Below are 26,949 nucleotides of genomic sequence, written 5' to 3' on the forward strand. Positions count from 1 at the left end.
TATATGAGGCACTAAAATGACATTTTTGAGATAAAAACACAATTTTTACTCTGCACTATTTACTTTGCATTCAATTTTGACCAGCGTGTCGGGGGTTAAAATGCTCACCACAACCACCGATAAATTCTTTGAGGGGTCTAGTTTCCGAAATGGTGACATTTTGGGGGGTTTTCTATTGTACTTTTACTTCAGGGGCTCTTCAATTACACTGTGGCACCACAAAATAAATTGGCCTTCCAAATTCCCGGTATCGCTAACTCTGTTCTGGACATCGATGTGCGGGGAAACAGCAGCTGACATCCACATGTCTGGTATTGCCGTACTCGGAAGAAGCAGGGCAAGAAATTAGGAATATATATTTACCTCAAATTCCTTCTGAATGTATCCGTTTTAGGGCTAAATTGGAAAGATTGAAATCAAAAATTGAAATTTCAAAATTTCCACTCCATTTTCATATGCTTCCGGAAAAATAATTAAAGGGTTAACAGACTTCTTAAATGCTGATTTGAATAGGTTGAGATGTTAGGTTCATAAAATGGTGTTACTTGTGGGGGTATATAGCACATAAGCCTTTATACGGCACTTCCAAACTGAATTGATCACCAAAAAGTTCGCATTTTTCAAATTTCAAGAAAATCTGAGAAGTTGCTACTAAAACTTCAAACCTTCTCACATCCATAAAAATAATGGAAACGTAAAACAAATTATGGATATAAAAAGAAGACCAATGGCAAAAGGTTTCTATCAAAAAAAATTTGTGGTATCACTTTTTGTCTAAAAATTATAACATTTGAAACTTTGAAAATAGTCATTTTTTTCAAATTTTTCCTAAATTTTTGAATTTTTACCCCCAAAAAAAGGAACGGATCACCGAAATGACACTACTAACATAAACTACAATGTCTCACGAGAAAACAATCTCAAAATCACAGAGATATCTTAAAGCGTTGAAAAGTTATTACCACAGGAAGAGACACTGGTCAAATTTCCAAAAAAAGTTGCGAGCCTTAACCTGCAAACAGACTGCGTCCTTAAGGGGTTAAAGAACTAATATCATGAATGATATTTTGACTTGGACAAGTACAAGGAGATACAGGAGGTCCAAACTTATTGGATCCATTCTGGCATCAGTTTGCCTCCAGAATTTCTTTGCCAACTGGGACTGTGGTTTTTGGGGTGTATTTAGTTTTAATCTTGCGTTAGGTCAATTGTACGGTATGTTCACCACATAAATAAGTTTATTTTTTGGCTTTCAGGGAGGGGACCTATTATCCCTAATCTTCCATAGGATCCTCCATAGAGTCCTGGTCACTAAGATTTTTTTTTAACATTTTCTTGAAAGAAGCTGTGACCTGAATGCAGACAAAGACACATATTTTAAACTTTTTATTAATAAGGAATTAACCTTTTTTGAGGTGCTATGACTGTGGCTGTGAGGTCTAGTGCCATGCTCCCCTTTTGAAGCTTGGCAAGAAACACAATGGGGGAAATTTAACACACATTTCACATCAGTTTCTGCCGTAAAGTTTCAGGATTTGTTTTCTTTTATCACAAAATAGAATTCAAAACCTCCTTTCTTAAAAAGATCAATGAACCCATATTATTTCCTAAATGTCACGCATGTATCAAGTTTCCATAGTTTTTAATAAATTAGGTACATACTGGTTTAGCAGTCTGAAAGACACCGAAAAGTGGTGACAGAAGGGACTTTTAACCTTTTTTCTATTCCTGTCACAGTAAGTAGACAATGTCCTGTGTTTGGAGTCCTGGCAATCCAATACTAACAGGAATAAAGCTGGACATATACATTAGATATGTATCCACCAAACCCACCACATAACGTGCATGAGGCTTCCCAATATGATAAGGGAGATAAAAATCAGGCAGATTAATCTGAGTTGCTTATTGCTTTGTGGGAGATATGCTGCTGCCACAGATGTCCCACAGCGGCTTTCTCTTCATGCTCTCCATGCATTTCTATGGAGGAAGTCAGGAGAAAGCGTACTGGAGAGCTGTGGGTCAAATGAGTGTCTGGTATCTATGCTATTTGAGCTTGTTAAAACTATTATTAGGTGAAAATGTGAAATCCTGATGACAGGTTCCCTTTAAATTCCAGTATCTATCTGCTTAGCTTCCCCTACTCTATAATATCCCGCAGATGCAGCACTATGGACAATTTTCTGAGCTCCTTCTGCTCAATAACATGCTGCCTGAGATTGCACTTACTGTCCTATCAGCTTAGCTCCTCCCGCTCTATAACATGCCGCCAGCAGATAATACAATATGTAAAATCTGCTCAGCTTATCCAACTCTATAACATCCGGCATTCAGATTCAGCACCATGTACAATCTAATCACCTCACCCTGTTCTATAACATTGAATGTAGAAAGGCAACCAGGTACAATCAGCTAAACTCTTTCTGCTCTATAACATCCAGCTTGCAGATAGCACACTATGTACTGACCTACTCCTACACTCTAACTTGCAGCCTAAGTTATGTGCCTCCTATGACAGTCTGCCTAAAAATAGGGCACAATATTATCTGTTCGCAGATAGGACACTGTGTACAATCTTTTCAACTCCTCATGCTCTATAACATACTGTCTGCACATAGGACATTGTGCAATCATCTCAGCTCCTCCTGCTCTATAACATACTGCCTGCACATAGGACATTGTGCAATCATCTCAGCTCCTTATGCTCTATAACATACTGCCTGCACATAGGACATTGTGCAATCATCTCAGCTCCTCCTGCTCTATAACATACTGCCTGCACATAGGACATTGTGCAATCATCTCAGCTCCTTATGCTCTATAACATACTGCCTGCACATAGGACATTGTGCAATCATCTCAGCTCCTCCTGCTCTATAACATACTGCCTGCACATAGGACATTGTGCAATCATCTCAGCTCCTCCTGCTCTATAACATACTGCCTGCACATAGAACATTGTGCAATCATCTCAGCTCCTCCTGCTCTATAACATACTGCCTGCACATAGAACATTGTGCAATCATCTCAGCTCCTCCTGCTCTATAACATACTGCCTGCACATAGAACATTGTGCAATCATCTCAGCTCCTCCTGCTCTATAACATACTGCCTGCACATAGAACATTGTGCAATCATCTCAGCTCCTCCTGCTCTATAACATACTGCCTGCAAATAGGGCATTGTGCAATCATCTCAGCTTCTCCTGCTCTATTACATACTGCCTGCACATAGGAGAAATGGTAATTTAATGATTTCAATTAAACTTAACATAAAGTCAGATGTTTCCGCAGTATTTGAGGGAATATTTCATAAATGATGGAGCTGTCTCTTAAACTTAAGGAGCTGTCATTGTGCAACGTGATGCTATTATCTTTGGTTTTGCTGTATTGTGGGTGTTGATAGGCCTATATGTTTCGGCATAGATGGGTGTATGTGATATTTATATGCCTCCGGGTAATTTTCAAGGTTCAGTGTAGCCTGGGCCCCCCCTATAAATACACATACATAAGAAACGGCTCTGGACAAGTGTATTTAAACCACAAGTGATTTCATACAATACATGAACAGAGGGGTATGGAGAAAGTGAACAGAGGTAGCAATACAATTCTCCCCTCCCAACCCTAAAAACGGGTTGGGAGGGGAAGGGTTCAAATAGAGGGGAAGTGAGGCTGGTCTGTAAGTGCACAAAAATATAGATGTACGCCTTTCACGAGACGTCTCTCATGTATTCCATTATTTCGGATCATCCTAATCTGCAGGTCTAGTCTACAATTCCACAGTTGTGTCTCAAGGGATGGTGGTAAAGCAAGACTGGGGGTCAATATGGGGGGAGATCCAGACATTTACCCTGTGAGCAGCTGGGAGACATCTGCAATGCATATCAATATGTTGCAAATGGGTCTGCCATATCAGGGGTTAAGTTCCTAGTCTCTTGGCTGCTGAACGCCTCTTCACGAGCCAGTGCTGCCCCCGCCATCTGCTTCGGGGATGGGTTCCAGTGCCCCTCGTGGCCTGAAGATATCAAGGGAGGGGGAGTAGGAGCTGGCACGGCTTATGCCACAGGACTGGCCTGCGTGGTGGATTTGCCTCACGTGGTCCACAGCTTCGTTCTTGGCATGTTTGAGGAGGTCAGCTTGGCCCTGTGGGATCACAGAAAAAATCAATGAGAACGTTGTGCCTGAAGTTTAAGAACAAGTGATTGAAATACTGAAGGAAGATGAAAGAAACACTGACACGAAAAGTAGAGTAACGAAAACTATATGGAGTGATTGTTAGGGTTATGATACCGAGCTGGAAGAAACTGCAGAAACAAGAACAGCTTATTCAGGGCATATGGCAGACAGCATGTCCAGGGCATGGAGCAAAACTAATAAATGAACTGTATATCCACATGCCACACATTTGCCGCAGAACTCCTCTGAAAGAAGTTGATCCTGCAATAAATCTTCCAAGTGTGAATTCATCCCGAGTCTGCAGCTCTTTTCTATAGTCACATGGTGCACGGAGCACCTTATCGGATCTTTGAGTAAGATCCACAGTATCCACATTCATCTACTACTTACCTAGAAGCTGTAAAGGCAGTCTCTAAAAGGAGAATAAAATTCCTTCCTGACCCATGTCTATGGCCCCTCAACTAGTCAAACGTGTACAGTTGGGAGTCTATTCCTTACTGATTTGGCTATTATCTCACATGTCACCAGGCTTCCTGAAAGTCAGACATTGATGTGTAGGCATCTGCCTTTAAAGGAAACCTACCACTTGAAGTGGTAGGTGTAAGATGCATATACCGAGCACCAGCTCAGGGTGAGCTGGTGCTGGTGCTTACTTTCATTAGTGTCCTAAACCGCTATATCCCGGTTTAAACACTTTTTATTCTTTACAGCCGAAGGAGCTTCGGCGCACCAAGCGCGCGACGATGCACGCAGCTCCCGGACTTTTCCTATGTAGGGGTGCGCACAGACACCCGCTTGGTGCGCCAAAGTTCCTTCGGCTGTAAAGAATAAAAAGTGTTTGAACCGCGATATAGCGGTTTAGGACACTAATGAAAGTAAGCACCCGCACCAGCTCACCCTGAGCTGGTGCTCGGTGTATGCATCTTACACCTACCACGTGAAGTGGTAGGTTTCCTTTAAGGTAGCACTTGATGAATAGTTTTCCTTTTTAAATCTTGGCATTCTTATTTGCATATTCTTAACCCAGAAGCGTGACGTGTAAAAGGGGTCAGAGTCTAAAACAACTCATGTTCGTTTTACCGGAGGTGAAGTAGCTGATTACATGTTACACTTCCTTACTAGATGGTCTATATTGGCATTCCAGTCAGTGGAATAGCACGGCGAAGGACTCAGCTTTCCATTAACCCTATTTAGCACACCGCCAGCCGAATTCCCAAATAATGACAGTAATTTGTCTGCCGGGATTCTGAAAGGCGCTTTATACGGATGACGGAACAAACAAAAGAAGAAGAGTGCCTTAAATGCTTTTCAATCTCTTTCATTTTTCCATTTCTCTGTGTCCTTAGATTGTGAGCCTAGTTGTAAGAAGAGCGTTATCTATTGTTGGGGAGACTGCCTAGTGTCGCTCATCCGCACTTTCAGCTTACACTATTTTTAGCCTGTTTTCTGTATGATTTAGGTGCTATTACACTTGTGTTTGTGCCATGGGTATGGAATATGAATTACTGATAGTTGCCGAGCAGAGCGGTACCCATGGCTCATCTGCAAACACGTAAGAGCACCCATAGTCCACAATTATAAATGCACAAGAAAAGGAGACTTAAACCCCAAAAGTCCAATGGAAATTATTTCCAAAGATCCCCTTATGATAGTACCCATAGATAACGCTCCATGATCAATGTCTGCTAATACAAGCCCCTAAAAACTTAGTTTTACTTGCAAAATCTTTCGTCCATTTGTCACCAATCTGATATTGCCATGGTACCTGCCGATGCTAGGGGGTCTGTATACACCCAAATATAGCTTTTGTTAACCCCTTTCTGATCAGGCCTTAAAGGGTTTAAAGATCAGGGCATTTTTCTACTTATTGGACTAAGGGTCATAATGGCTTTTTTTTTGGCAATACCTTTAATATTTTTACATTTTTATTACCCTACTTAACATGAAAAAAACACTGCAAAAATGTTTAAGTACCATATATCAGTGATGGCGAACCTTTTTGAGACAGAGTGCCCAAGCTACAACCAAAACCCACGTATATGTCGCAAAGTGCCAACGTGACAATTTAAGCAGTAACTTATTGATCCTAGCTGTGTCACAGGTTTTAGGGTGCGGTCACACGTTTTAAAAACGCATTGCTACAGCTGAAGGGAGATTTGCCTAATTAAACAGCTGTTAACGCTTGTGTTTACAAAACGCAAGTGTTAATGTATTGTTAACATGTGTGTTAACATCGCGGTTAACGCATGCAGATGTTAACACATGTGTTAACATCGTGGTTAACATCTGCGTTTTGTAAACGCAGGTGTTAACAGCTGTTTAATTAGGCAAATCTCCCTTCAGTTGTAGCAATGCGTTTTTAAACGCATGCAGTAAACGCGACGTGTGACCGCACCCTTAATCGTATTGGTCTCCTGAATTCACCAATACATTAGAAAGATGATGGAGAAATTTGGATTGTAGCTTCCCCACAGGGTCCCCTGAAGAGAGAGAATCAGGGTTCCCAGAGCAGAAGCTCCAATGACGATCCATCTCTAGCCACACCTTCCCGCTCCTCCTGTAGTCCTGGCAGCCAAGGATGTCGCTTTAAAAAAGCGCCAAGCATGGCACTTTCTGAGCAGTATTGGATCACAGGAGAAAGCCTAGCTGGCAAACTCTGTGTTGGGGTGCAGGCCTGGGTGCCCACAGAAAGGGCTCTGAGTGCCACCTCTGGCACCACTGCCATATATACTTGAGTATGAGCCAAGGCCCCTAATTTTACCACAAAATACTGGGAAAAGTTGACTCCAGTATAAGCTTAGGGTGGGAAATGTATTGGTCACAGCCTCCCCTAGGTATGAAATGCCCAGCAGCTGCCAGCGGCAAATGTCGAGCAGCCTCCCTAGTAATGTAATTTTTATCAGCCTCCCCCAGTAATAAAATACCCCATGCAGCCCGCCCTTGTATAATAAAAATAAACCTAGATACTTATCTTCCAGCGATCCCCACAGCTCCTCTTTGCTCTTGTCTTTATGTAACAGAGCAGGCAGAGAAGCGTCCATGCTCTTTGCTCGCACACACACTATGAAGCGGTGGTGTTGTCGCTGATGACATCATAGTGTGCACATGGGGCAGAACATATAGACGCCTCTCTGACCGCTCTGTTACATGAAGACAAAAAGGGAACAGGCGTGGCGGAAGATACCATATTTTTCATAATAGAAGACGCACCTTACTATAAGACCCACCCCAGATTTTGACCCCATCCCTCTTAATCCCTTATAATGAATAAACCCCCTGATTATCATCAGCTCCCTATCCATCATATTTCCTAAATCTGATCCCTATCCTTTTACTCTGTTTACTCCCTAAACATACCATCAGCTTACAACCTCTTCTAAATAATACCCCCATCACCTTCCCCTGCAGCCCCACAGCTCCACAGCAACTAGCTGCAGAGCACATGCATTTCATCCAGTGAGCTGGATCATTAGGCTCCATTCACTAGGTAGAGACGACTCTTCTGGCTCCTGAATGGCTCCCTATTGAATATATAATAGGGAGCCACAGTCCAGCCAGTCCCTCACTCCGAACCACTTTTAGTGGACGTGGTCATCCGATTACGGGCTGGTTAAGTAAGCCATTGGCTCACTGCAGGGATCCAACTCCCGTAGTTGAAAGAGCCCAGCTCTAAGAGCCAGTTCGTTTGCAAACGGCCCATCACTATTTCTTATATGTCAGGACAGATACTTTTCTCCTGGTGAACGGGTGAAATGCTTCAACAGCGCTTCACATGATCTCCATTTACAGCGCTTCACATGATCTCTATTACAGCGGTACTGACCTTCGGACTATAAAACACAGGCACTTTTTAGCAAGATTTTTATCTTACTATATTTTATGTCTCTCGTCATTCGTATAAGCAGAGTTGGTTTTTTTCAGCACATTTTTTGCTAATACACCGGTATATACCTTTTTAAAATTTTTAGTTCTTTTGGGGTTTTTTTGCAATGTGCAATACATATTTTTTTCATTTTTCAAATTAACTCAAAATGGCCACTATAAATGAATTCTCTAGAAGGTGACAATCATTTTGATATATAATATGCATAGTCTTGGGCAAACGGGGCAACTAAAGATTTGCTTTTTATTGTGTAAAGAGGTAAAATTGTGTAGATTTCTTTTTCTCTTGGGAAATATTAATGTTTATTTCTATATCATTTTTTATGTTGTGGGATGAGTTAAAGGGAATCTGTCAGTAGTTTGAGCATATGAAACTGTATAGAATTTTATGTATTGTCCCCGGAGGTCGATGTAACCATTTCTCTCTATATGCACACCTCCCTTTGCGCTGCATTTCTAACAAAGTTGATTCTAAGAATCTATAGTGTTTGTCACTTACTCTGTACCAATACCTCTTTGTATGCAGTTAATAGCAGCAGGACTGTTAAAAATGCATTCATATTCCTCGGTTGTTGCTGGACTTGGAGCACTTCGGTGCACTGGTGTGTGTTCTCTTCAGTGTACTTCTGCACAGCCTGCTACAGCAGTTACTCAAAACAGGGTGGTTCGCTGTGCTATGTTCAGTCAAGAGATCTCACACACTAGTGCACCACAGTGCTCTAAGTCCAGCTAGAATCCTGGAATATAAACAACATCTTTCATAGCTGCTATTAATAACACACACAAAAGGTATCAATATACAGCTCTCCTAATTCTCATAATGGAGAAATGTCCAGCACTTACAGTGCATGTATCATATGATACCTAATAAATAAGTAGAAGTCCCCTCTAAATAATCTGCATAGTTGAATAATCCTATTGAAACAGAATGATGTAACATAATAGTATTAACTCTTATAACCGCAGCTTTTATTTGGATATGTCCTTCTTGATACATAACATGATGCCGCCATAGAAATTAAGATGTTTTATCATTGCTTTATACATTTTATCCATTAGGTTGCTGAGTATTATGTGCAAAAGAAAACTACATGCTGCTAGCCGCAGTGCTGTTATACACATAACACTAAGACGTGACCTCGGTACAGCACATTACAGCACTGTATATATGCTGACACTGCAGTTACCATCCACCTTCAGCTGCTGAATGCCCTATACCCAGAGTTACCTCCATAGAGGCTTTTATACAATAATATTGCTGCAGAATGTGGGAAAATCCTTATAAAAGCAGCATAATCATACGCATTAAAGGCCTTTGGGCAGGTTCTAGAGATGTCTGGTTAGTGCCAGCGTCAGAAGAGTTAACCTGTAATACATTATAAATGATGTACAATTACAGCCGGAGCCGCCAGCAGGAAAATCTCTCCATATTTAAGCATATTGTTTGTTCAAGAGGCTTAATGAGTCATTAAAGTGACCTGCCTGAATCTCCATAAGCGCTGTGTACATGAGACTACTTCCCAGCAATATACATTAGAATAACACAGTTACGAGGGAACGGGCTCTATGCGCGGACTCAGACAATGCTATCACTTTGTACCGAACAAAGACCTCATACGCCATGTGTTTGCTGAAAACGTCCATCCACAAACACATCTGGTCGGCTTCCTGCGACTTGTGTGTGTATGGCCACCCTTTATCAACACTACTGACACCATCCATAGCGTGACAATCACTTCCAGACGCAGGAAACCATCGCATGGAGATCAGCGCAGAAGGTGAAGGTCGCCGTGTTCATTCACAGCCGCTCAGATTACATATTATAAGTTAAATTGGTAATAAAAATAGGGGTTTTTTTTCCTACAAGAATCAAAACACTTACATAGTGTCAGATATGTCATTAGTAACGGTCAGAATTCGGACGCCTCCTACAGAACTATATAGATGCATATAACGTTTAAAGGGAATCTGTCAGCAGATTTTACCCCATTTAACTACACACCTCCTCTGGTTGGGTATGAAATGTACTTCCCAGAATTTCTTCTTTTATGGCAGAACTCAGCCATTTAAAGAAAAAAAATCTCCCCCAAAGTCATTTGTAAAGGAAAAGAGTCACTTTTGAAGGATGAAGGAGGAGTGTCACTTCAGATGCCTCTATCTTTGGCTCTATAGGACTTAAAACCATGTTTATGGTATCATATTAATCGCATATTTTAGAGCACTCCAGGCTTACGGTCCGGTGAGCTTACAGAGCCACAATGGGTCTATCTGCTATAAACCCCAAGATAGCAAAATATCATATGACATTCCCACTCCAACCTCTCAAAAGTGACTCATCTCCGGTGAAAAGTGACTCTTCTCATTTGCATATGACTTAGGAGGCGATTTTCTTTTCATAGGCGATCTGGCAAGTTTTAAAATATAAAAGAGGGAATTCCAGAAAGGACATTTCATACCCTGCCTGAAGGAGCTAGTAGTTATGGGATGTCAAAGGTGGGGACAGTATCTCTTTAAGCTGTGTTGTACCTCTGTATACCTCTGATCTTTATAATATAAAATATGATAAAAGAAAAATTTATGTCACCTTCGAACAGTAGATGGCAGCAGTGAGCCACTTACCTTCAGGACAGTGATATTCCAGGCAAAGCTTTCCATGGCTTTCTGCAGCTTCCTTCCTTTCAGTCCTTCTTTGGCACCAATCCTATGGAGGTCTTCGTGAAAACCCATCCCTAAAAAGAAAAGAAACCAATAGAAAGGCTCAGGAACAGAACTCTAAAAATATAAACCTGCTGTCTATTATGTAATGATATCACGTAATGAGTCACTGCTGGATTATCCTGAAACACCCTCTAGATCCTGCGCTGAAACAACACTGCGCCATTTACTGTAGAAGCGAGCAGAAAAAAGTCTGACATGTGGGTAGGGAACATTTTATTCCACAAGGAAGTGCAACAAAATACAGGAAGGAAAACTGCTCGGTGGTCAGTGGTGTCTGGGGGTGACACATCATGAAAGCGCCAGGACCGAGAGTAGAGGGGAAGTGCGCGCTGCCCAGAATAATCCTACACAGACCCAGAGGGCATCCGGAAGGAGGGACACATAGCGGAACTGTGAGCCACCGGTTATCATCCCGAGGGAGAAGCACTCACCTTACCACACAACAGAAAGTCACATAGTAAAAAACCTACATTTTTATAAATCATCAATATTAAAGGGATTGTACCAAGTTAAATTGTTATCCCGTATCCAATTTTTGAGATCCCCACCAATTACAAGAATAAGGGTCCCGAGTGTCATATTTCCAAGCACAGCATTTCCACTATCGCTGGCAAACACATAGACAGTGAATGGGAGCAGTGTGGGACTGGGGTATCTTGGGCCCATCCTCACTCATCCTCAAGGGAAAGCCTCCAGATTAGGTTGTCTTCTGCTGTACTTATGGAGTCCAATGTTAGGTTAGTTCCTCATGTGGGTTAGTCCGACACCAAATGTGAGATTGCACGGGTACCGAATTTCAGAAATTTCCCTAGTAGCAGGACACATTCTGGATCTGCCCCACCATCAATTAATTAGTCAGTAGGGGACGACCACTCTTGTGATAGTTGGGGGGTCCTTTCTTGCGATCAGTGGGGGCCAACTATTAGATAATGAATAACAACCATACTACAACCCTATAGTACAATCATAGTATAATCCCTTTAAATCACTAAAGAGTATCTATAAAATAGCAATGTGTTTTTTTTTTTTCAAACTTAAAATATGCAAAAAATGAGTAAAGAAATTTTTGGGTAAATCTGATAAATCACTTGTTAAAACTCATTCATACAGTGCAAAAGTTCTGCTGGTTTACGTCCACTTGCCCGCTGCAGGGGCGGCTCCAGGTTTCAGTAAGCCTCTGGGGAACAGAGTGATGCCAAGCTACTAGGGTCTAAGATTCGGCCATGTGAGCCCCCCCCCCCCCCAGCAATTATGGGCCCCGGCGCTGGTGCTGGTGCTGGTGCCAGCCCTGAGTTGCATCCATTCACTCATAGAAGCAGTGATGGCTGCATGTACAGCACAAGACTGGTAATGCCCGTAACTGGATACAGTAGCAAAAAAGTGGCAAGGACCACCAGAGTGCAGAAGCGAGAGAGGCGAGACCATATGGCATACCATTATACCCCTATATGCTATAATGTCTCATCAGCGGACCATAAATGGTGTAATGGTTCTTCTGAGAATGCAGAGAACAAAAGGGTTAATATTCTGCAGTTTAGGTGAAAAACATTTAAAGGGGTTAAGCAATCTATTGGGGGGGGCTCCTGCTTCAGCCAGTTGTCTTACAGCAAAACAAGTGAAGGGGTCATGGCTGTTATCTTGGGACACACACAATATTTTCTTATAGATTTCTCAGTTTATTATATGACACAATACTGGATCAATAGACAGGAGGATATTAGAAGGAAGGGCTGGGGTATTCATAGCATATTTTATGTTCCTATCAGGGAGCAGATGAAGACGATGCTGTGGCCTAGTGCTCCGACTGTGACAGAACAATGAGAATTGGCAAAGAGAGACAATCTCTCCTGCAATGGGTCTAGGGGAATTACGTGGAGCAGCCTATAAATAGATGGAGGTATGTGATTAACTGGTAGAGACAGCGCTGAGGAGGGGGCTGGCGGATGCTTAACTCACCGCCAAAGGAGATGGTAGCGGCTGTCATAGCAGACTACCTCTCCAGGTTACTCAAGTGTTTATCACAGGGAGCGTCGGATCTTCCCGTCATGCAGCGTTCTGTATATCTCCGTTACCCAGAGAGAAGGAAAAAACTTCTATCCCAGGAGGTTCAAAGATTTATGGTCCAAGGTTGTGGCATCTTCTTGTACACCTAATATAGTTATAGCTGCAGGTCTGTCATTAGACGCTGAAACTATTTAGCTCCTAGTTAATGCTATAATAAGATTGGTTAGTCGCAGCGACGCTGCTTTCTGATGGTTTCCAGGCAGCAGTGAAAGTGACAGTGAACGGGTAATGAAGACGTATAACAGGAACGTTACAGGGATTACACAGCCAGCGCAATATCTAAAGTAGCCAGCATATTACAGCAGTGTTATTATCTTCTAAGTGCACATGGATCCTGGGAAGAACCTGGGTCAGACAGCACTTCTGTACTTATGTGCACATGGAGGGACAAATAAAAGCAAATAACTTGGACATCAGAAATCTATGTCACTATGTCTTGCCCAGAAATTAATTTTTTACAGACCAAGATAGAGTTAATACAGATCACGTTTCGGCTCTGGTCACAGAGATGCTGGGATCCCACGGGCCAATGTGGTTACTAGGAGCTGAGCAAATTCTACATAGTATCCTATCTGAAGGCAGCATGTTATAGAGCAGTAGGTGCTGAGAAGATTGGGGGGTCCTTTCTGCTATAGGATGAACTGAGCAGATTGTAAATAATGTCCTAGCTGTCGACAGTATGTTATAGAGCAGGAGAAGCTGAGCAGATTATACATGGTGTCCCATCTGCAGGCAGCATGTTATAGAGCAGGAGGAGCTGAGCAAATTTACATAATGTCCTATCTGCTGGTAGTGTATATTGAAGATTAAGTTTTATTTTTGAACAGTACCACTTAAACATAGATATTGTAGGTGCCCTGTCACCATGGTATTCTAGAGGCTCTTTACAAAACACTTCATGGGGCATCATTGGTATGGCAGAACCATGTAGATGCTGCGGTCACTATTTATTGCGCCACCTGAGGCAGTTAAGCGGTCAGGATCCGGGTCCAATGCTGCCGTTTTATTACAGCTCTACCAAGCCCTGTTATTTCTGAGAAGAAAGAATCGAAATGTTTCTTAGGTCACCTTGTAGGATAACCAGAAGTTTGTGCAGATGATGGGAAGAGAAAAAATTAGTTGATGGACCAAAGGTGAACACAAAAGGTCATCTTACTGTGGCTGTTGGCTTCCTGGTACCTTACACATGTCCCCGTCTCCCAGTGTCCGTGCTACATTGCTCCTGAAATCCTGACTCTTCTCACCGCGACCGATATTCTGCCGCATCAGCCAGATTACATATACGCATCTTTATTAACCTATTACTGTTCTGTGTAGCACGTGGGGGGCACTTACTCTATTACTTGACAAATTCCATACAATCTGCAATATGCAAAAAAACACATGTGCGAGTCTTATGCCTTGTTTTAATTATCTGCATGGCAACAAATGCCAAAAATGTAAATTATCAGCAGGTGTCCGGAACTGATGGAATGGAATGTTCAGTATTTTTACAAGGTTATATATTAGAAGGAGACAAATCATGAAATGGCCTTTAAGCTGGAATGTGACAATTACTTTTTTTGATTGGAGGTCTTCTGATCTCTGGGTCTGATTTATCGTGGCGCCCCCTGTAGTTTTCACAGTATGGCGACAATACTGGCCACAGCACCAAGCAGCGAAATGCAGCCAGAGCTAATCACTTGGAAATCAGCGCTGTATTGTCAGGGTCTGTGGGAGTTTGTGAGGTTAGAGATGCTCTGGATATAAAAATACAGCACAGGACGATTGCATATCTATACATACATATAACCAGTGTCAAATAGGTTGCTTTGCCCCACCTAGCCCCACCTACGTATTTTGTGGTTCCACCCTTCATCATCCCCTAGATAATAGACCTTACTAGCCTCTAAATTAGATTTTCTTCTACTGTACTTCAGTATAAGCACAAAACATGGGCCCCCCTGGGGAATCCTCCGATTCTCTGGTGGGCCAGTGCAACACTACATATAACTTACAATGTATACAATAACCTGGTACAATTAGAGCCACCAATATACCAAGTACTGGAATATAACAGAACAGTGGAAGTTTCATTTTCATCAATTCTTACAAATTTGCTTTACCACCTGGGCCTTAAGGGTGTTCATACACATTGGGGGTCATTTACTAAGGGCGACGTGTTACCCAAATATTTCCGATTCGCACCGATTTTCCCTGTATTGCCCCGCACGCGATCGGATTGTGGCGCATCGGCCCTGGCATGCACGCGACGGAAATCGGGGGGGGGGGGGTCAGGCGGGGGGCTTGGCAGAACGAAAACCAGACGGATTTTTTTTTTTTAAATGTGTCGCGAAAATTGCACTTAGCTTCACTCAGCCCGGCTCGGTGTATTCTAGTGTGTTCCAGGAAACACCTGGAACGTCGGAGGAACTGCCTTAATAAATCCCGGCCGGACCCGAATCCAGCGCAGAGAACGCGCCGCTGGATCGCGAATGGACCGGATAAGTAAATCTGCCCCATTGGGACACATTTACTTAGCAGTCCGCTGTAGTTCACAGAAAGTGCATTGTCCGTGTTTAAAGCACTGTGCCGCGATTCACTAAGATCATGCGCCCGATATCCTGCGTCACTTCCCTGCTCAGGTCCGACAGAGTTGACCTTCTTCTTCCTGGTACATGTAAGTGCTTGGGCTTGCAACACAATTTGAAAGTTAAATCCCGCACGCAGTCTGAATCAGTCGGATCATCCGACGGCACGCCCCCTAATATGTGTTGCATGAAAGCCAGCGCAGCTGCGCCAAAAAAGGATCATGTGCACCGAAATCCCAGTGCAGACACTTGTTAAATACATGTCCAAGTCGTGTAAGCCCCGAAAAAGGTGCAGAGTCCGACAAAAATGAGCCGCGTGCGACCCTTAGTAAATAAGCCCCATTGTACCCACATGTATTACTGCTCTCCAAATGCCGTGCTGTGCTCGTATTGTTTCAAACAGTGGCACAATTCTCAATAATTGCATTGCTTTTACTGGAGCTGATATATGCCATGTACAACACAAGTTCACAAGTATAACTGCATAATGCTTAGGCCTTTATGCACATAACTGTATGCTCGCCCTGGACGTACCTAGGCATAGCATTTGGTCAATTTGAGCGTTGCTCTCCCCTCCCCTCTCCATGGGCAACCAAGCATCTGTGCCGTAAAAATGACAAAAATATTAGACATGTCCTATATTTTCCAGTCGACCAGTTCAGTCGAGGGATTTAATATGTCAGCGGACCTCAGCGGGGAAGCGACACATGCAGGAACTCGGGCGTATCCTTGTCAAACAGTCTGGATCGGGGATCGCAATAAGTAAATGTGCCCCAATGTGTGCTCATCGCACAGTGACCGGGTTGTGACCTCTATAAAGGAGCGTGATACAGCAACAAACTGTGCAGTTGTATCACCGGCCCAGATACGGTCATGTGCGTGGGACCTTAGACCAAGTGACTCTTACAACAGTTAGATTGCATGCTGGCGCAGCTAAAAGAAGCAGGTTGGCGCAGAACATGTAACACCCTTAACAAAGAACTACAAAATGTAACAATGCAGCGGTTGTGTTACTAAAGCTGAAGATAATTGTGATGAATCGTATGGCGTCATCTAACGCTGAACTCCACCAGAACTCTGACTGTTTCGGGCTGAGAGATAAAGCGCATAAATGATTTTCTAAACCGTTGTGACAAGCGAGAGACTGGAGGCTGCACAGTCACGTTTCATGCTGCCGCTTCCCTCTCAGTATTCATCACACCGAGCGTTCATTTCTTGGCTATTATAAGCAAGGTATCAAATATTCATAAACAGGAAAGTATTGCTGTAGACTCCCATAATGCACTGCTTCCCGATCACATATTAAGGAGATTCCTGTCCTGCAGATCCATAGTATAATGCGTCACTGATCCTGAACCACGGATTACACCTCATGTTGTCATTAGCCGTCCTCTTCCATAATACACCCACCTGTTATGTAGTATTGGATGACTATTATTAATGGAGGACTATTATAGCGCTAAACTAGTTCCCTTCACTTATTTACCCTAAAGTGGAAATTAGATTTTTCATAGATTTTTCACAATACTATACACTTAGTCATGTTAGATTACTAACCGTTGACCTATACATAATATAATGTATTGATTATGTATTGGCACTGTTGTTGCTTGGAGAAGGTCAGTGGTCGGTCCGTGAAGTCCAGCCAGTACATGGTCCATGATTCACAGATCGACCACAGCCTTCAAAGGAAATCCAGCATCAAAATGAAGCCTGATAAACCAGGGACACGCATAGATCCAGGCACCAGGACAGTGGTACTCATATTATATTCATTAACCATGGCCGCTTCCTTCTCAAATCACCTTTTAAAATTATGCTAATGAATCTGAAGGGCTCTGCTGGGTCATTACCAGAACCCCTTCATGCAAAAGCCTCATAGGCTGTTACACTCTCTCCCTCTGCACTTCTTCCTCCCCCTGTCTGATGTAATCTCACAGTGGGAGGGAGGAAGTGTAACAGCCTATGAAGCTGCACCACAGAGGGACTCTGATAATGCCCCCCAGAGCCCTTCTGGCTCATTAGCATAATTTTAAAAATTGATTTAAGAAGGAAGGAGGCCAAAAACAACAAATATAAAAAGATTTCCACAGTTGCGGAACCTGGATCTAAGAGTAAGTGCAACTAGTTTATCATGCTTGATTTTGAAAGTAGATTTCCTTTAAGTGTGATTTTTTTTTTTTATAAGAAGCTTCTTTGAAATGAAAACTGAGAAAATCTGCTACAGCTTCTACAAGAAAATCTGCTACAGTCTAGGAGGGCCATGATCTGGTCACAAGCGGTCGTCTGAATGAGCCCTTAGTCCCACAAAACATGTTAGAGAAAGTTTATTCGTAGTCTATTACCATGGAGACACAGAAGTCTGCATAGGGGCTGTAGACATAGAATGAGGACCCAGCCCTAAAACAGCGCCAGAAAAAAAAACCTAGTACAGGCGGTCCCCTACTTAAGGACACCTGACTTACTGATGACCCCTAGTTAAAGACAGACCCATTTGCCCCCTGTGACCTCTGGTGAAGCTCTCTGGATGTTGCTATAGTCCCAGACTGCAATGATCAGCTGTAAGGTGTCTGTAATGAAGCTTTATTGATAATTCTTGGTCCCATTACAGCAAAAAATTTTGAAACTCAGATTGTAACTTGGGCAAAAAAAGAATTTGTCTGGATCTACTATTATAAAATATACAGTTTCGACTTGCATACGAATTCAACTTCAGAACAAACCTATGGACCCTGTCTTTGTATGTAACCCGGGGACTGCCTGTACTAGAAAGAGCCCTGATAATACTAATCATGTCTATAGATTAATGTATCTTTTTCTGGAAACTTTGCACTAAGAAGCCAAGCGTCTTACAAGGAGATGGGGTTAATAGGCTGCTACTTAAGTCTGAAGGAACATGCTGAATTCTTGTGTACACTTGATCCATCCATTCTCTGCACGGCACACACAGTAATTAGGATAATCAGTGTAATTACTGGCTGGCATGAGAGGAGCGCTGGCTGCAAAGGAGGCACCGGAGAAGGGAAGACACATCAGGAAAGACAGAGGGAAAGTAATTGTGTAATGACAGGCAATCGATCAATGGATACATGGATATTGAAAGGTTTCTATAAACATCTGCATCTTCTACAATGGTATAGAAAGATGTGATAGCTGAGAGGAGTAAAGCACATGGGAAGTAAATAGGATTTAAAGTGATACAGCTATGGTAAGTGCTACCAACCTATACAGTAGATCATCCACATATCCCATATCTGGGGGTGCTTTTACAGAAGTGTGAACAGTCACCAATACCCTTTCCCCAGGCTGCACCAGGACAGGACATAGTTTCAGGCTACATGTCAGGATAACTCAGCAGCACTAGTGGAAGCTGCCGAGACTTGTGTAAGAGCGCCCTAATGGTGCCAATACGCTTAATAATAGGCTCCCTCAGCCAATAGCTATTTCCGTCTGACCCCAAACATGTCTACACTGCCAAATTTACATGTTACTGATGGGGAGTCAACTTCTGCCAGACACATCTGTTTATCTCCAATTGTTTAAATTCAACATGTCCATTTTTTCTCTCCATTAATCATTTGTCAGGGGAGTGAATCATTTCTGATTCATATTATTAATATATTACAGATCGGGGGTTTCTATCAATCACTCACTGGGGGATTAAATGAATTCATTTTATTAAAAGGAAATCTACTATTTGATTTGATGCATTATGAAGCAAACATAACTTGAGAATGCTGCAGCGACATCGATGCAGAAACATATCTTGTTTAATCCCTAAACTGAGTGGTTTTGCTGAAAAACAATTATGACATTCAGGACCTTGGGAAAGCTGGATTGCATGCTTCTTGCAGTACATAAACAGATTACACGAGCTGTTTGCACTGTCCAGACAGGACTTATCAACCTGAGCTGGATCACTCATACACAGCAGTCTGAGGATGGTGAAGCGATTGATTACTTCTGCCTGTCAGTGATTACATCATTCTCCTGAGCAGTGTAAAAGGAGAAGTGCCGAGCCAAGCAAAAGAGGGACAGAGACTCATTATCCTGAATTTTATAATAGTTTTTTCAGCAAAACCACTCAGCTCAGGGATTAAACAAGACATATTTCTGCATCAGTGTAGCTATAGCATTCTCAAGGTATGTTTGCTTCATAATACATGAAATCAAATGGTATTTTTTCTTTAATTCACCCTCTAAGAGACTTACTGTTATCGACCAAAATCTTAAAATTGATTTTTAATAAGCAAAAAATTGTAGCCCTGGTGACCGTTGGGCCATTCTCATTATTTTTTGACCCACATGCCACTATGGTCTGTCCTTCTGTCTGTCCAGCCAGCTCCCGCCACAGTGCAGGGTATGCTGCTTGAACGAAATCTGTCAGCATTCTGACCATATAAAGTTGTAAACAGTTTTAGGTACCAGTCCTGGAGATCTGTTTGACCAGACCTTTTTTGTGAGCCATTAGTAGCAGCAGGACTATGAAAAATGCTTTTATATTCCAGGTTTGTAGCTGGACTTGAAGCACTGTGGTGTGTGGGATCGCTTCATTGAACACAGCCTCCCCCCTTTCCCAAGTTACTGATGTAGGATTCAAACAGAAGATAATGCAGCATAAAAAGAGGGGCTGTGTCACAGTACATTGAAGACATCTCCCACACCTGTACACCAGAGTGCTCTGAATCCAGCTACAATCCTGGAATACAATACTAAAAGATCACACAAAGGTATATATAATTGCACAGATATCCAGGTCAATGCTTAACACTGTCCCCAGCTTTGTATGGTGAAAACTGGGACCCTTACTCACCCAGCGCAGGGTGCTTTCTCATAAGCAGCACAATCCCTAAGGGTGTACTTACACTGTAACCGTAGCTAGCTACCATTACTTTGCATTAGGACCAGTGTAACACTATATATCACTGTAAAACTTCTACATCTCCAAAATACAGGGTCCATGGCAGTATGCATACAGCCATATAATCATAATTTACTATTTCATTTTTGATTGACTTTTCCTGTTCTGATCCATTTGCTCCTTGCACCAGAACAAGGAGCAGGACTCCAAGTATCACGGTCATGTATGTGCATCCATCATATCAAGTCCCAGCCTCAAGGACTGTGTTATTATTTACGGATGTGTGTTTTATTCTTTTTTTACAGTTCATTTAACAAAAAGAAATCAAAGATTACAATTGAAAATTGTCCAAAAGGTGTTAAAACAATAAGATGGAAATTGCTTAAACAAATCTGATGCCTGTGACAATACTACAGACGCACCATACATGGAATGGGATCACAATGTTGCCTCATTCTCCATCATATAACAATCAATAGTTAAAATTTGGTCCCTCATCACTGAAAGTAAATGCTTACTATGTGAAGGTTATTTTCCTTAAAAATGACATATTGATCCCCCTGTGTATCCTCATCTTGATCCTAATCAAAATGGCTGCTCATAAATATTCATGAGAGGTTTCTGCCCATGTCCAGAATACATAATAAAGCAAATGCAACCTCCGGTTTATATTCTCCGGCCAGAGATGTAGCGGACCAGGAGACAATGGGGTAGATTTACTGTACTAACAACAAGCTGAGCATAAAAAAGGACCCCCAAAAATCTTAAGATTGGTGGTGGTCTCAAGCTGCCTGCAGGCAGGACACAGTGCAGAACCTGCACAGCTCCTCCTGTTCTATAACATACTGCCCACACTATGTACAATCTGTGAAGCTCCTTCTTCTGTATAAGATTCTGTATGCATGTAGATCACTATGTGCAACCTGCTCAGCTCCTCCTGCTCTATCGCATACTGCCTGCACTATGTACAATCTGTGAAGCTCCTTGTGCTCTATAAGAAGCTGTATGCATATAGGACACTATGTGCAACCTGCTCAGCTCCTCCTGCTCCATAACATACTGCCCGCACTATGTACAATCTGTGAAGCTCCTTCTGCTCTATAAGACGCTGTATGCATATAGGACACTATGTGCAACCTGCTCAGCTCCCCCTGCTCTATAACATACTGCCCACACTATGTACAATCTGTGAAGCTCCTCCTGCAGTATAAGATGCTGTATGCATATAGGACACTATGTGCCACCTGCTCAGTTTCTCCTGCTCTATAACATGCTGTATGCAGATAGGACATTATGAATAATCTGCTGGACTCCACCTGCTCTATAACATGCAGCATACATGTCCTTTTGGCAGGAGGAATAATTTGCACTATATTTTCATTTTGTTTTACTTATCAATGTCTACGGCAGTTCTTTGTGTCTGGATCCCGATGTCTGCATGTCACCGTCCACCTATGCTATATACAATATCAAATCTTCCATGTATTTACCTTATATCAAGTGCATGAGAACTCTAGATAATGGCCAGAATACCAAAAAGCACAATAAGTGGATGATCTTTTGTAAGATAATAGCAGTCAGGCCTGGGAAGAAGACAATCCAAGTAATAGGACTGTCACCCTCTCCGTCATCTGTACACCCTTCCCATGTCTTCTGCTCATCCTCCCACCTCAGCGGCGTATAACCAACGAGTGTTAATTATATTGACACTTGTGCTTGTACCAATTAATCCCTGAGCGCCCTGTATCTCACAAAGAGCCGCTATGGTAACTCCTTTACACAAGTGCTCTTCAGTTACCGCTTACCAACCCTAATGCACTAAAGAAAAACCATTAGTATCTGCAAACGGGAATCGGGGACGATTATCAGAATTTCTTATCACATAAGACAATTTCTCTCTCAATTCTTATTTTTGGCCTGTAACCTAGGGATGTGACTTCTACAAGCGCAGAAGAAATCCAGCCATCTGTCTATAGACCCCCGAGTCACCAATCCGCATCCTGACCTTCCGACAGAGCTGCAGGGGACAGCATTACAGCCAGCCTATCCATCCAGATGGAACGCAGGTTCTGCTAAAATCTCATCTTTACTGAAATATTTGAGCTCAAAAACACAGAAATTGGTTTATGGCATAGTTTTGGCTTTAAAATGAATAACCCATCCTGTTGTATTAAAGTCATGAAGTCATAATAAAGAATCTTTTCAGTTCACTACTTTGTAGGATATGTAGTCACATATGGGACATTGTGAAGAAGTGGACCTTGGTTAGGATTTAGGACTATAAGGCGCACCTGATTATAAGGCGCACCATCAATAAATGCCTGCTAAAACGTCTAGGTTCATATATAAGGCGCACCGGATTATAAGGCGCACCTTGAATGACCAGCAGGTGGCAGAGCTGTGCACAGTTCAAGGCAGCTGTTGTCTGTAACTACGGTCCATATATAAGGCGCACTGGACTATACGGCGCACCTTTGATTTCTGAGTCCGATAAATACGATACTAGCTCTCTAGTTAGCCCACAGAATGATGTAGGCACAGATAGAACACCCTCCCCGCTTCTTCCTTTGCAGAAAACCGTTCATTCAATGAGAGCAGAAAGGGAAATAAAATGTAATCATTGTGGGATCAGAAACTGAAAGATGAGTTCGGAAAGATGTATTCATTATAAGTAATATCTGTCAAATAGATGGGGAAGTGGACCGATTTTTTTTTCTCTCTACAAGCCATCCAATTGTTAAAATAAGTGAAAACAACAAAAAACCTAATGAAGCTTCATTACAGAGATTGTACATGTGCTGGATACATAATGGAGCTTCTCTGTCCCAAATCATACAAGATGACAGAGAATCTAGTCAGTACAGAAGATTAGAGGGAACAGTCTGGAGCGGAAAGATCTTTGGGTCTTTTGTGTAAGACTCGACTTCTATACAATGCGTCTTACCTGTTTTTTGCACTTGAATTATTTTGCTGTAGACGACATCTGAAGTTTCTATTAGTGTCCGGCTGGCCTGTATGAACTGGAAGGAACAGAGAGGACAGTCAGGCACCGCAGACCTACACTTATACAATGGTTTATTACTATACTGAGCGAGACAAGTCTCAATCATATTAATAATCAATAATAATTCCCTTATTTATATAGTGCGCACAGATTAAGCAGCGCTGCACAGATCCTGCCAAATCAGTCCCTGTCCTCAGCGGGGCTCACAATCTAATCAACCTACCAGTATGTTTTGGAATGTGGGAGGAAACCGGAGGACACGGAGGAAACCCACGCAAACACGGAGAGAACATACAAACTCTTTGCAGATGTTGACCACAGAGAACATACTCCGCTCATAAATACAGTAATACCATACTAATATGAAATCGAACAAAGACATGGGCATATAGAAGACAGGAGGGCGGCTTATGTACAAGAGGGGGTGATGTTACACGCTCACAAAAAGTTGGCTTCTGGAGATATGGATGAAAGGATGGATCCAACCCCGCCCCCCCCCTTCCCCCAAGGGAATATTTGGTGGACGCTACTTTTACGAATTTCACATTGCGCTCCAAATAACACCACCCCTTTTTTCTTTGGGTCAGACCGATCACAGGGATACAACATTTATACAGGTTTTATCAGATTTTTTTAAAAAGTAAAAAACTTTTTGTACTAAAAAATAATAATAATTTAGCCCTATTCGGAAGCTAATAACTTTTTCATACTTCAGTATACAGAGCTGTGCTAGAATTCATTATTTGCAAAGCAAGCTGACTTTCAGACAATTTTGAGGAATATCAGACGTTTTTAACACTTTTTATTCAAAATTGGGACATGAAAATACCTTACATGTTTATGATTTTATAATGGTAGTTTCTTTTTATATGCGTATTTTTCATTTTTTTAATACTTTTTAAAGTTTATTTCATTTTTTAATATTACTTTTTAGGGCCCTTAGGGGTGAGCACTAGGGATTCTGATTGCTCATGCAATATACTACAATACAATAGTATTGCAATACACTCACCGGCCACTTTATTAGGTACACCATGCTAGTAACGGGTTGGACCCCCTTTTGCCTTCAGAACTGCCTCAATTCTTTGTGGCATAGATTCAACAAGTTGCTGGAAGCATTCCTCAGAGATTTTGGTCCATATTGACATGATGGCATCACACAGTTGCCGCAGATTTGTCGGCTGCACATCCATGATGCGAATCTCCCGTTCCACCACATCCCAAAGATGCTCTATTGGATTGAGATCTGGTGACTGTGGAGGCCATTTGTGTCCAGTGACCTCAATGTCATGTTCAAGAAACCAGTCTGAGATGATTCCAGCTTTATGACATGGCGCATTATCCTGCTGAAAGTAGCCATCAGATGTTGGGTACATTGTGGTCATAAAGGGATGGACATGGTCAGCAACAATACTCAGGTAGGCTGTGGCGTTGCAACGATGCTCAATTGGTACCAAGGGGCCCAAAGAGTGCCAAGAAAATATTCCCCACACCATGACACCACCACCACCAGCCTGAACCGTTGATACAAGGCAGGATGGATCCATGCTTTCATGTTGTTGACGCCAAATTCTGACCCTACCATCCGAATGTTGCAGCAGAAATCGAGACTCATCAGACCAGGCAACGTTTTTCCAATCTTCTACTGTCCAATTTCAATGAGCTTGTGCAAATTGTAGCCGCAGTTTCCTGTTCTTAGCTGAATGGAGTGGCACCCGGTGTGGTCTTCTGCTGCTGTAGCCCATCTGCCTCAAAGTTCGACGTACTGTGCGTTCAGAGATGCTCTTCTGCCTACCTTGGTTGTAACAGGTGGCGATTTGAGTCACTGTTGCCTTTCTATCAGCTCGAACCAGTCTGCCCATTCTCCTCTGACCTCTGGCATCAACAAGGCATTTCCGCCCACAGAACTGCCGCTCACTGGATGTTTTTTCTTTTTCGGACCATTCTCTGTAAACCCTAGAGATGGTTGTGCCGGCATGTGATTGGCTGATTAGAAATTAAGTGTTAACGAGCAGTTGGACAGGTGTACCTAATAAAGTGGCCGGTGAGTGTATATTGTTAACATACAGCTTTTATATGTGATAAAAAGCGTTAACTGGCAGCCACAGAAGCCTCCCTGCATTAACCATGGCAACTAAAATGCTAACTGTCACAACTGTTTCCAGCGTCTATCGCTACAGTGAGCCGCAGGTGTCTGCTGTATAATACAGCAGACACCTACCCTGGATGGAGAGGACACAGAGTGTGAATCTTGTACATCCTCTTGAGGACGTACATGTTTTCTAGATCTCTGCTTGCCGTCCTGCTATTGAAAGCTTCTATGTTTACTTACAGTGGATAGAAATCTGTCCATGGTCATGTGATGTCACACAGGTGCACCAGCCATTATTATCACAGAGAGTAATCAGAGCCAGGTGACACTAAGAGATGCTGTGCTTGCCTGTCCATCACAAGACTATGGACAGATTTCTATCCAGTGAAGTAAACGTAGAAGCTTTTTCTAGAATGACACTATGCAGAGATGTAGAAAACCCTTAGGAATTGATACAGATAGTATATTAGAAAATTGTATACATTTTCCTTACACCAACCATATCAATTAATTGCTGAAAGTAGACAACCCCTATAAGAGGCTAAGGTGTAACTATACTTTCAACAACATTTTAAGGGGAATATCTAGGTAGGGAAAGCCTTAATATTTAGCCTCATCTCCTAGCTGTGTACAGGACTTCAGATACACTGCTCGCTGTAGGAGAAAGAAGGAGCAGAAGAAAAGGCAGAGAATATGCTTTACTTCATGAAGTATGTAAAAAAATTCCCAAAAAACTTTCACTTAAAATATATGCACCAAGTTTTAAAATAAATCTGACAAAACAATATTAAAAGAAAAATCAGCAGACAGTGATAGGCAGAGGTAAAAAGTGCATGCCCATAATGGTAAACAACTATAATTGCCATAATTGCATGTTCGCCCCCATAAGCATTTTTGTTAATTATGAGGCACTCACAATAAAGGTCAAGAGTAATAACCAAATAGTCAGAAATAGAATTGTAACGCGTAACAGTACACCAACAACCAACAGACTGAACAGAAGGGGAGAAATTTACCCACCACCGTCCAACCCTCACACTAGATTTTATTTTTTGGTGGTTTTTAAGACCTGAAAAGAAAAATCCCTACAGCAATTTGTGTTTGCACAAAACAGAATTTTTTTTTCTCAAAAATGAGAGTGATAGCACGGGGTAGGTTTCTTGCAGGAATTCATGAGATTATCAAATTGATCTAAAAGGAGCTTGCAAAAATCCATCCATTCTGCATCATGGAACCAATGTCATTCAGATAGATGTATGGAACCAATTTCAGACAGAAGGCTGACACTAGTGAATATACCCCAAGTATTCTCAGAGCAGATTGCGCTTGTTATATATGGTTTATGGTACACTGATCCCAATGTCAAACTCCAGAGGGCCCAGGGATCCTCCGGTGGACCCCAGTGATACAGCAGAAGACAATCCGCGGGGGCGTAACTTGAGGGGGTGCAGAGGTTGCGGTCGCACCGGGGCCCAAGAGGTTTAGGGGCTCTTATGGTGTCACTTTCCCATATAAGAAGACTATTACTTTAAACCAAAGATTACAGTCAGGGGCCTAGCACAGACTTTGCACTGGGGCCCATCAGC

General features: G+C 42.3%; 1 protein-coding gene across 1 annotated transcript in view; it reads right to left on the minus strand.

The window, feature by feature from the left end:
- Positions 1 to 1,373: 1,373 nt before the first annotated feature.
- Positions 1,374 to 26,949, minus strand: part of LOC140064631 (inactive phospholipase C-like protein 2) — a 66,251-nt gene continuing 40,675 nt past the window's right edge. The window contains exons 4-6 of the mRNA XM_072111707.1: positions 23,212 to 23,287; positions 10,674 to 10,783; positions 1,374 to 4,139 (exon numbers count right to left, since the gene is read on the minus strand). Coding sequence (XP_071967808.1) covers positions 3,951 to 4,139; positions 10,674 to 10,783; positions 23,212 to 23,287 — 375 coding nt within the window. The 3' untranslated portion in view covers positions 1,374 to 3,950. The remainder of the gene's footprint in view (positions 4,140 to 10,673; positions 10,784 to 23,211; positions 23,288 to 26,949) is intronic.

This window comes from Engystomops pustulosus, chromosome 6, assembly GCF_040894005.1.
Source record: "Engystomops pustulosus chromosome 6, aEngPut4.maternal, whole genome shotgun sequence".
Lineage (NCBI taxonomy): Eukaryota > Metazoa > Chordata > Amphibia > Anura > Leptodactylidae > Engystomops > Engystomops pustulosus.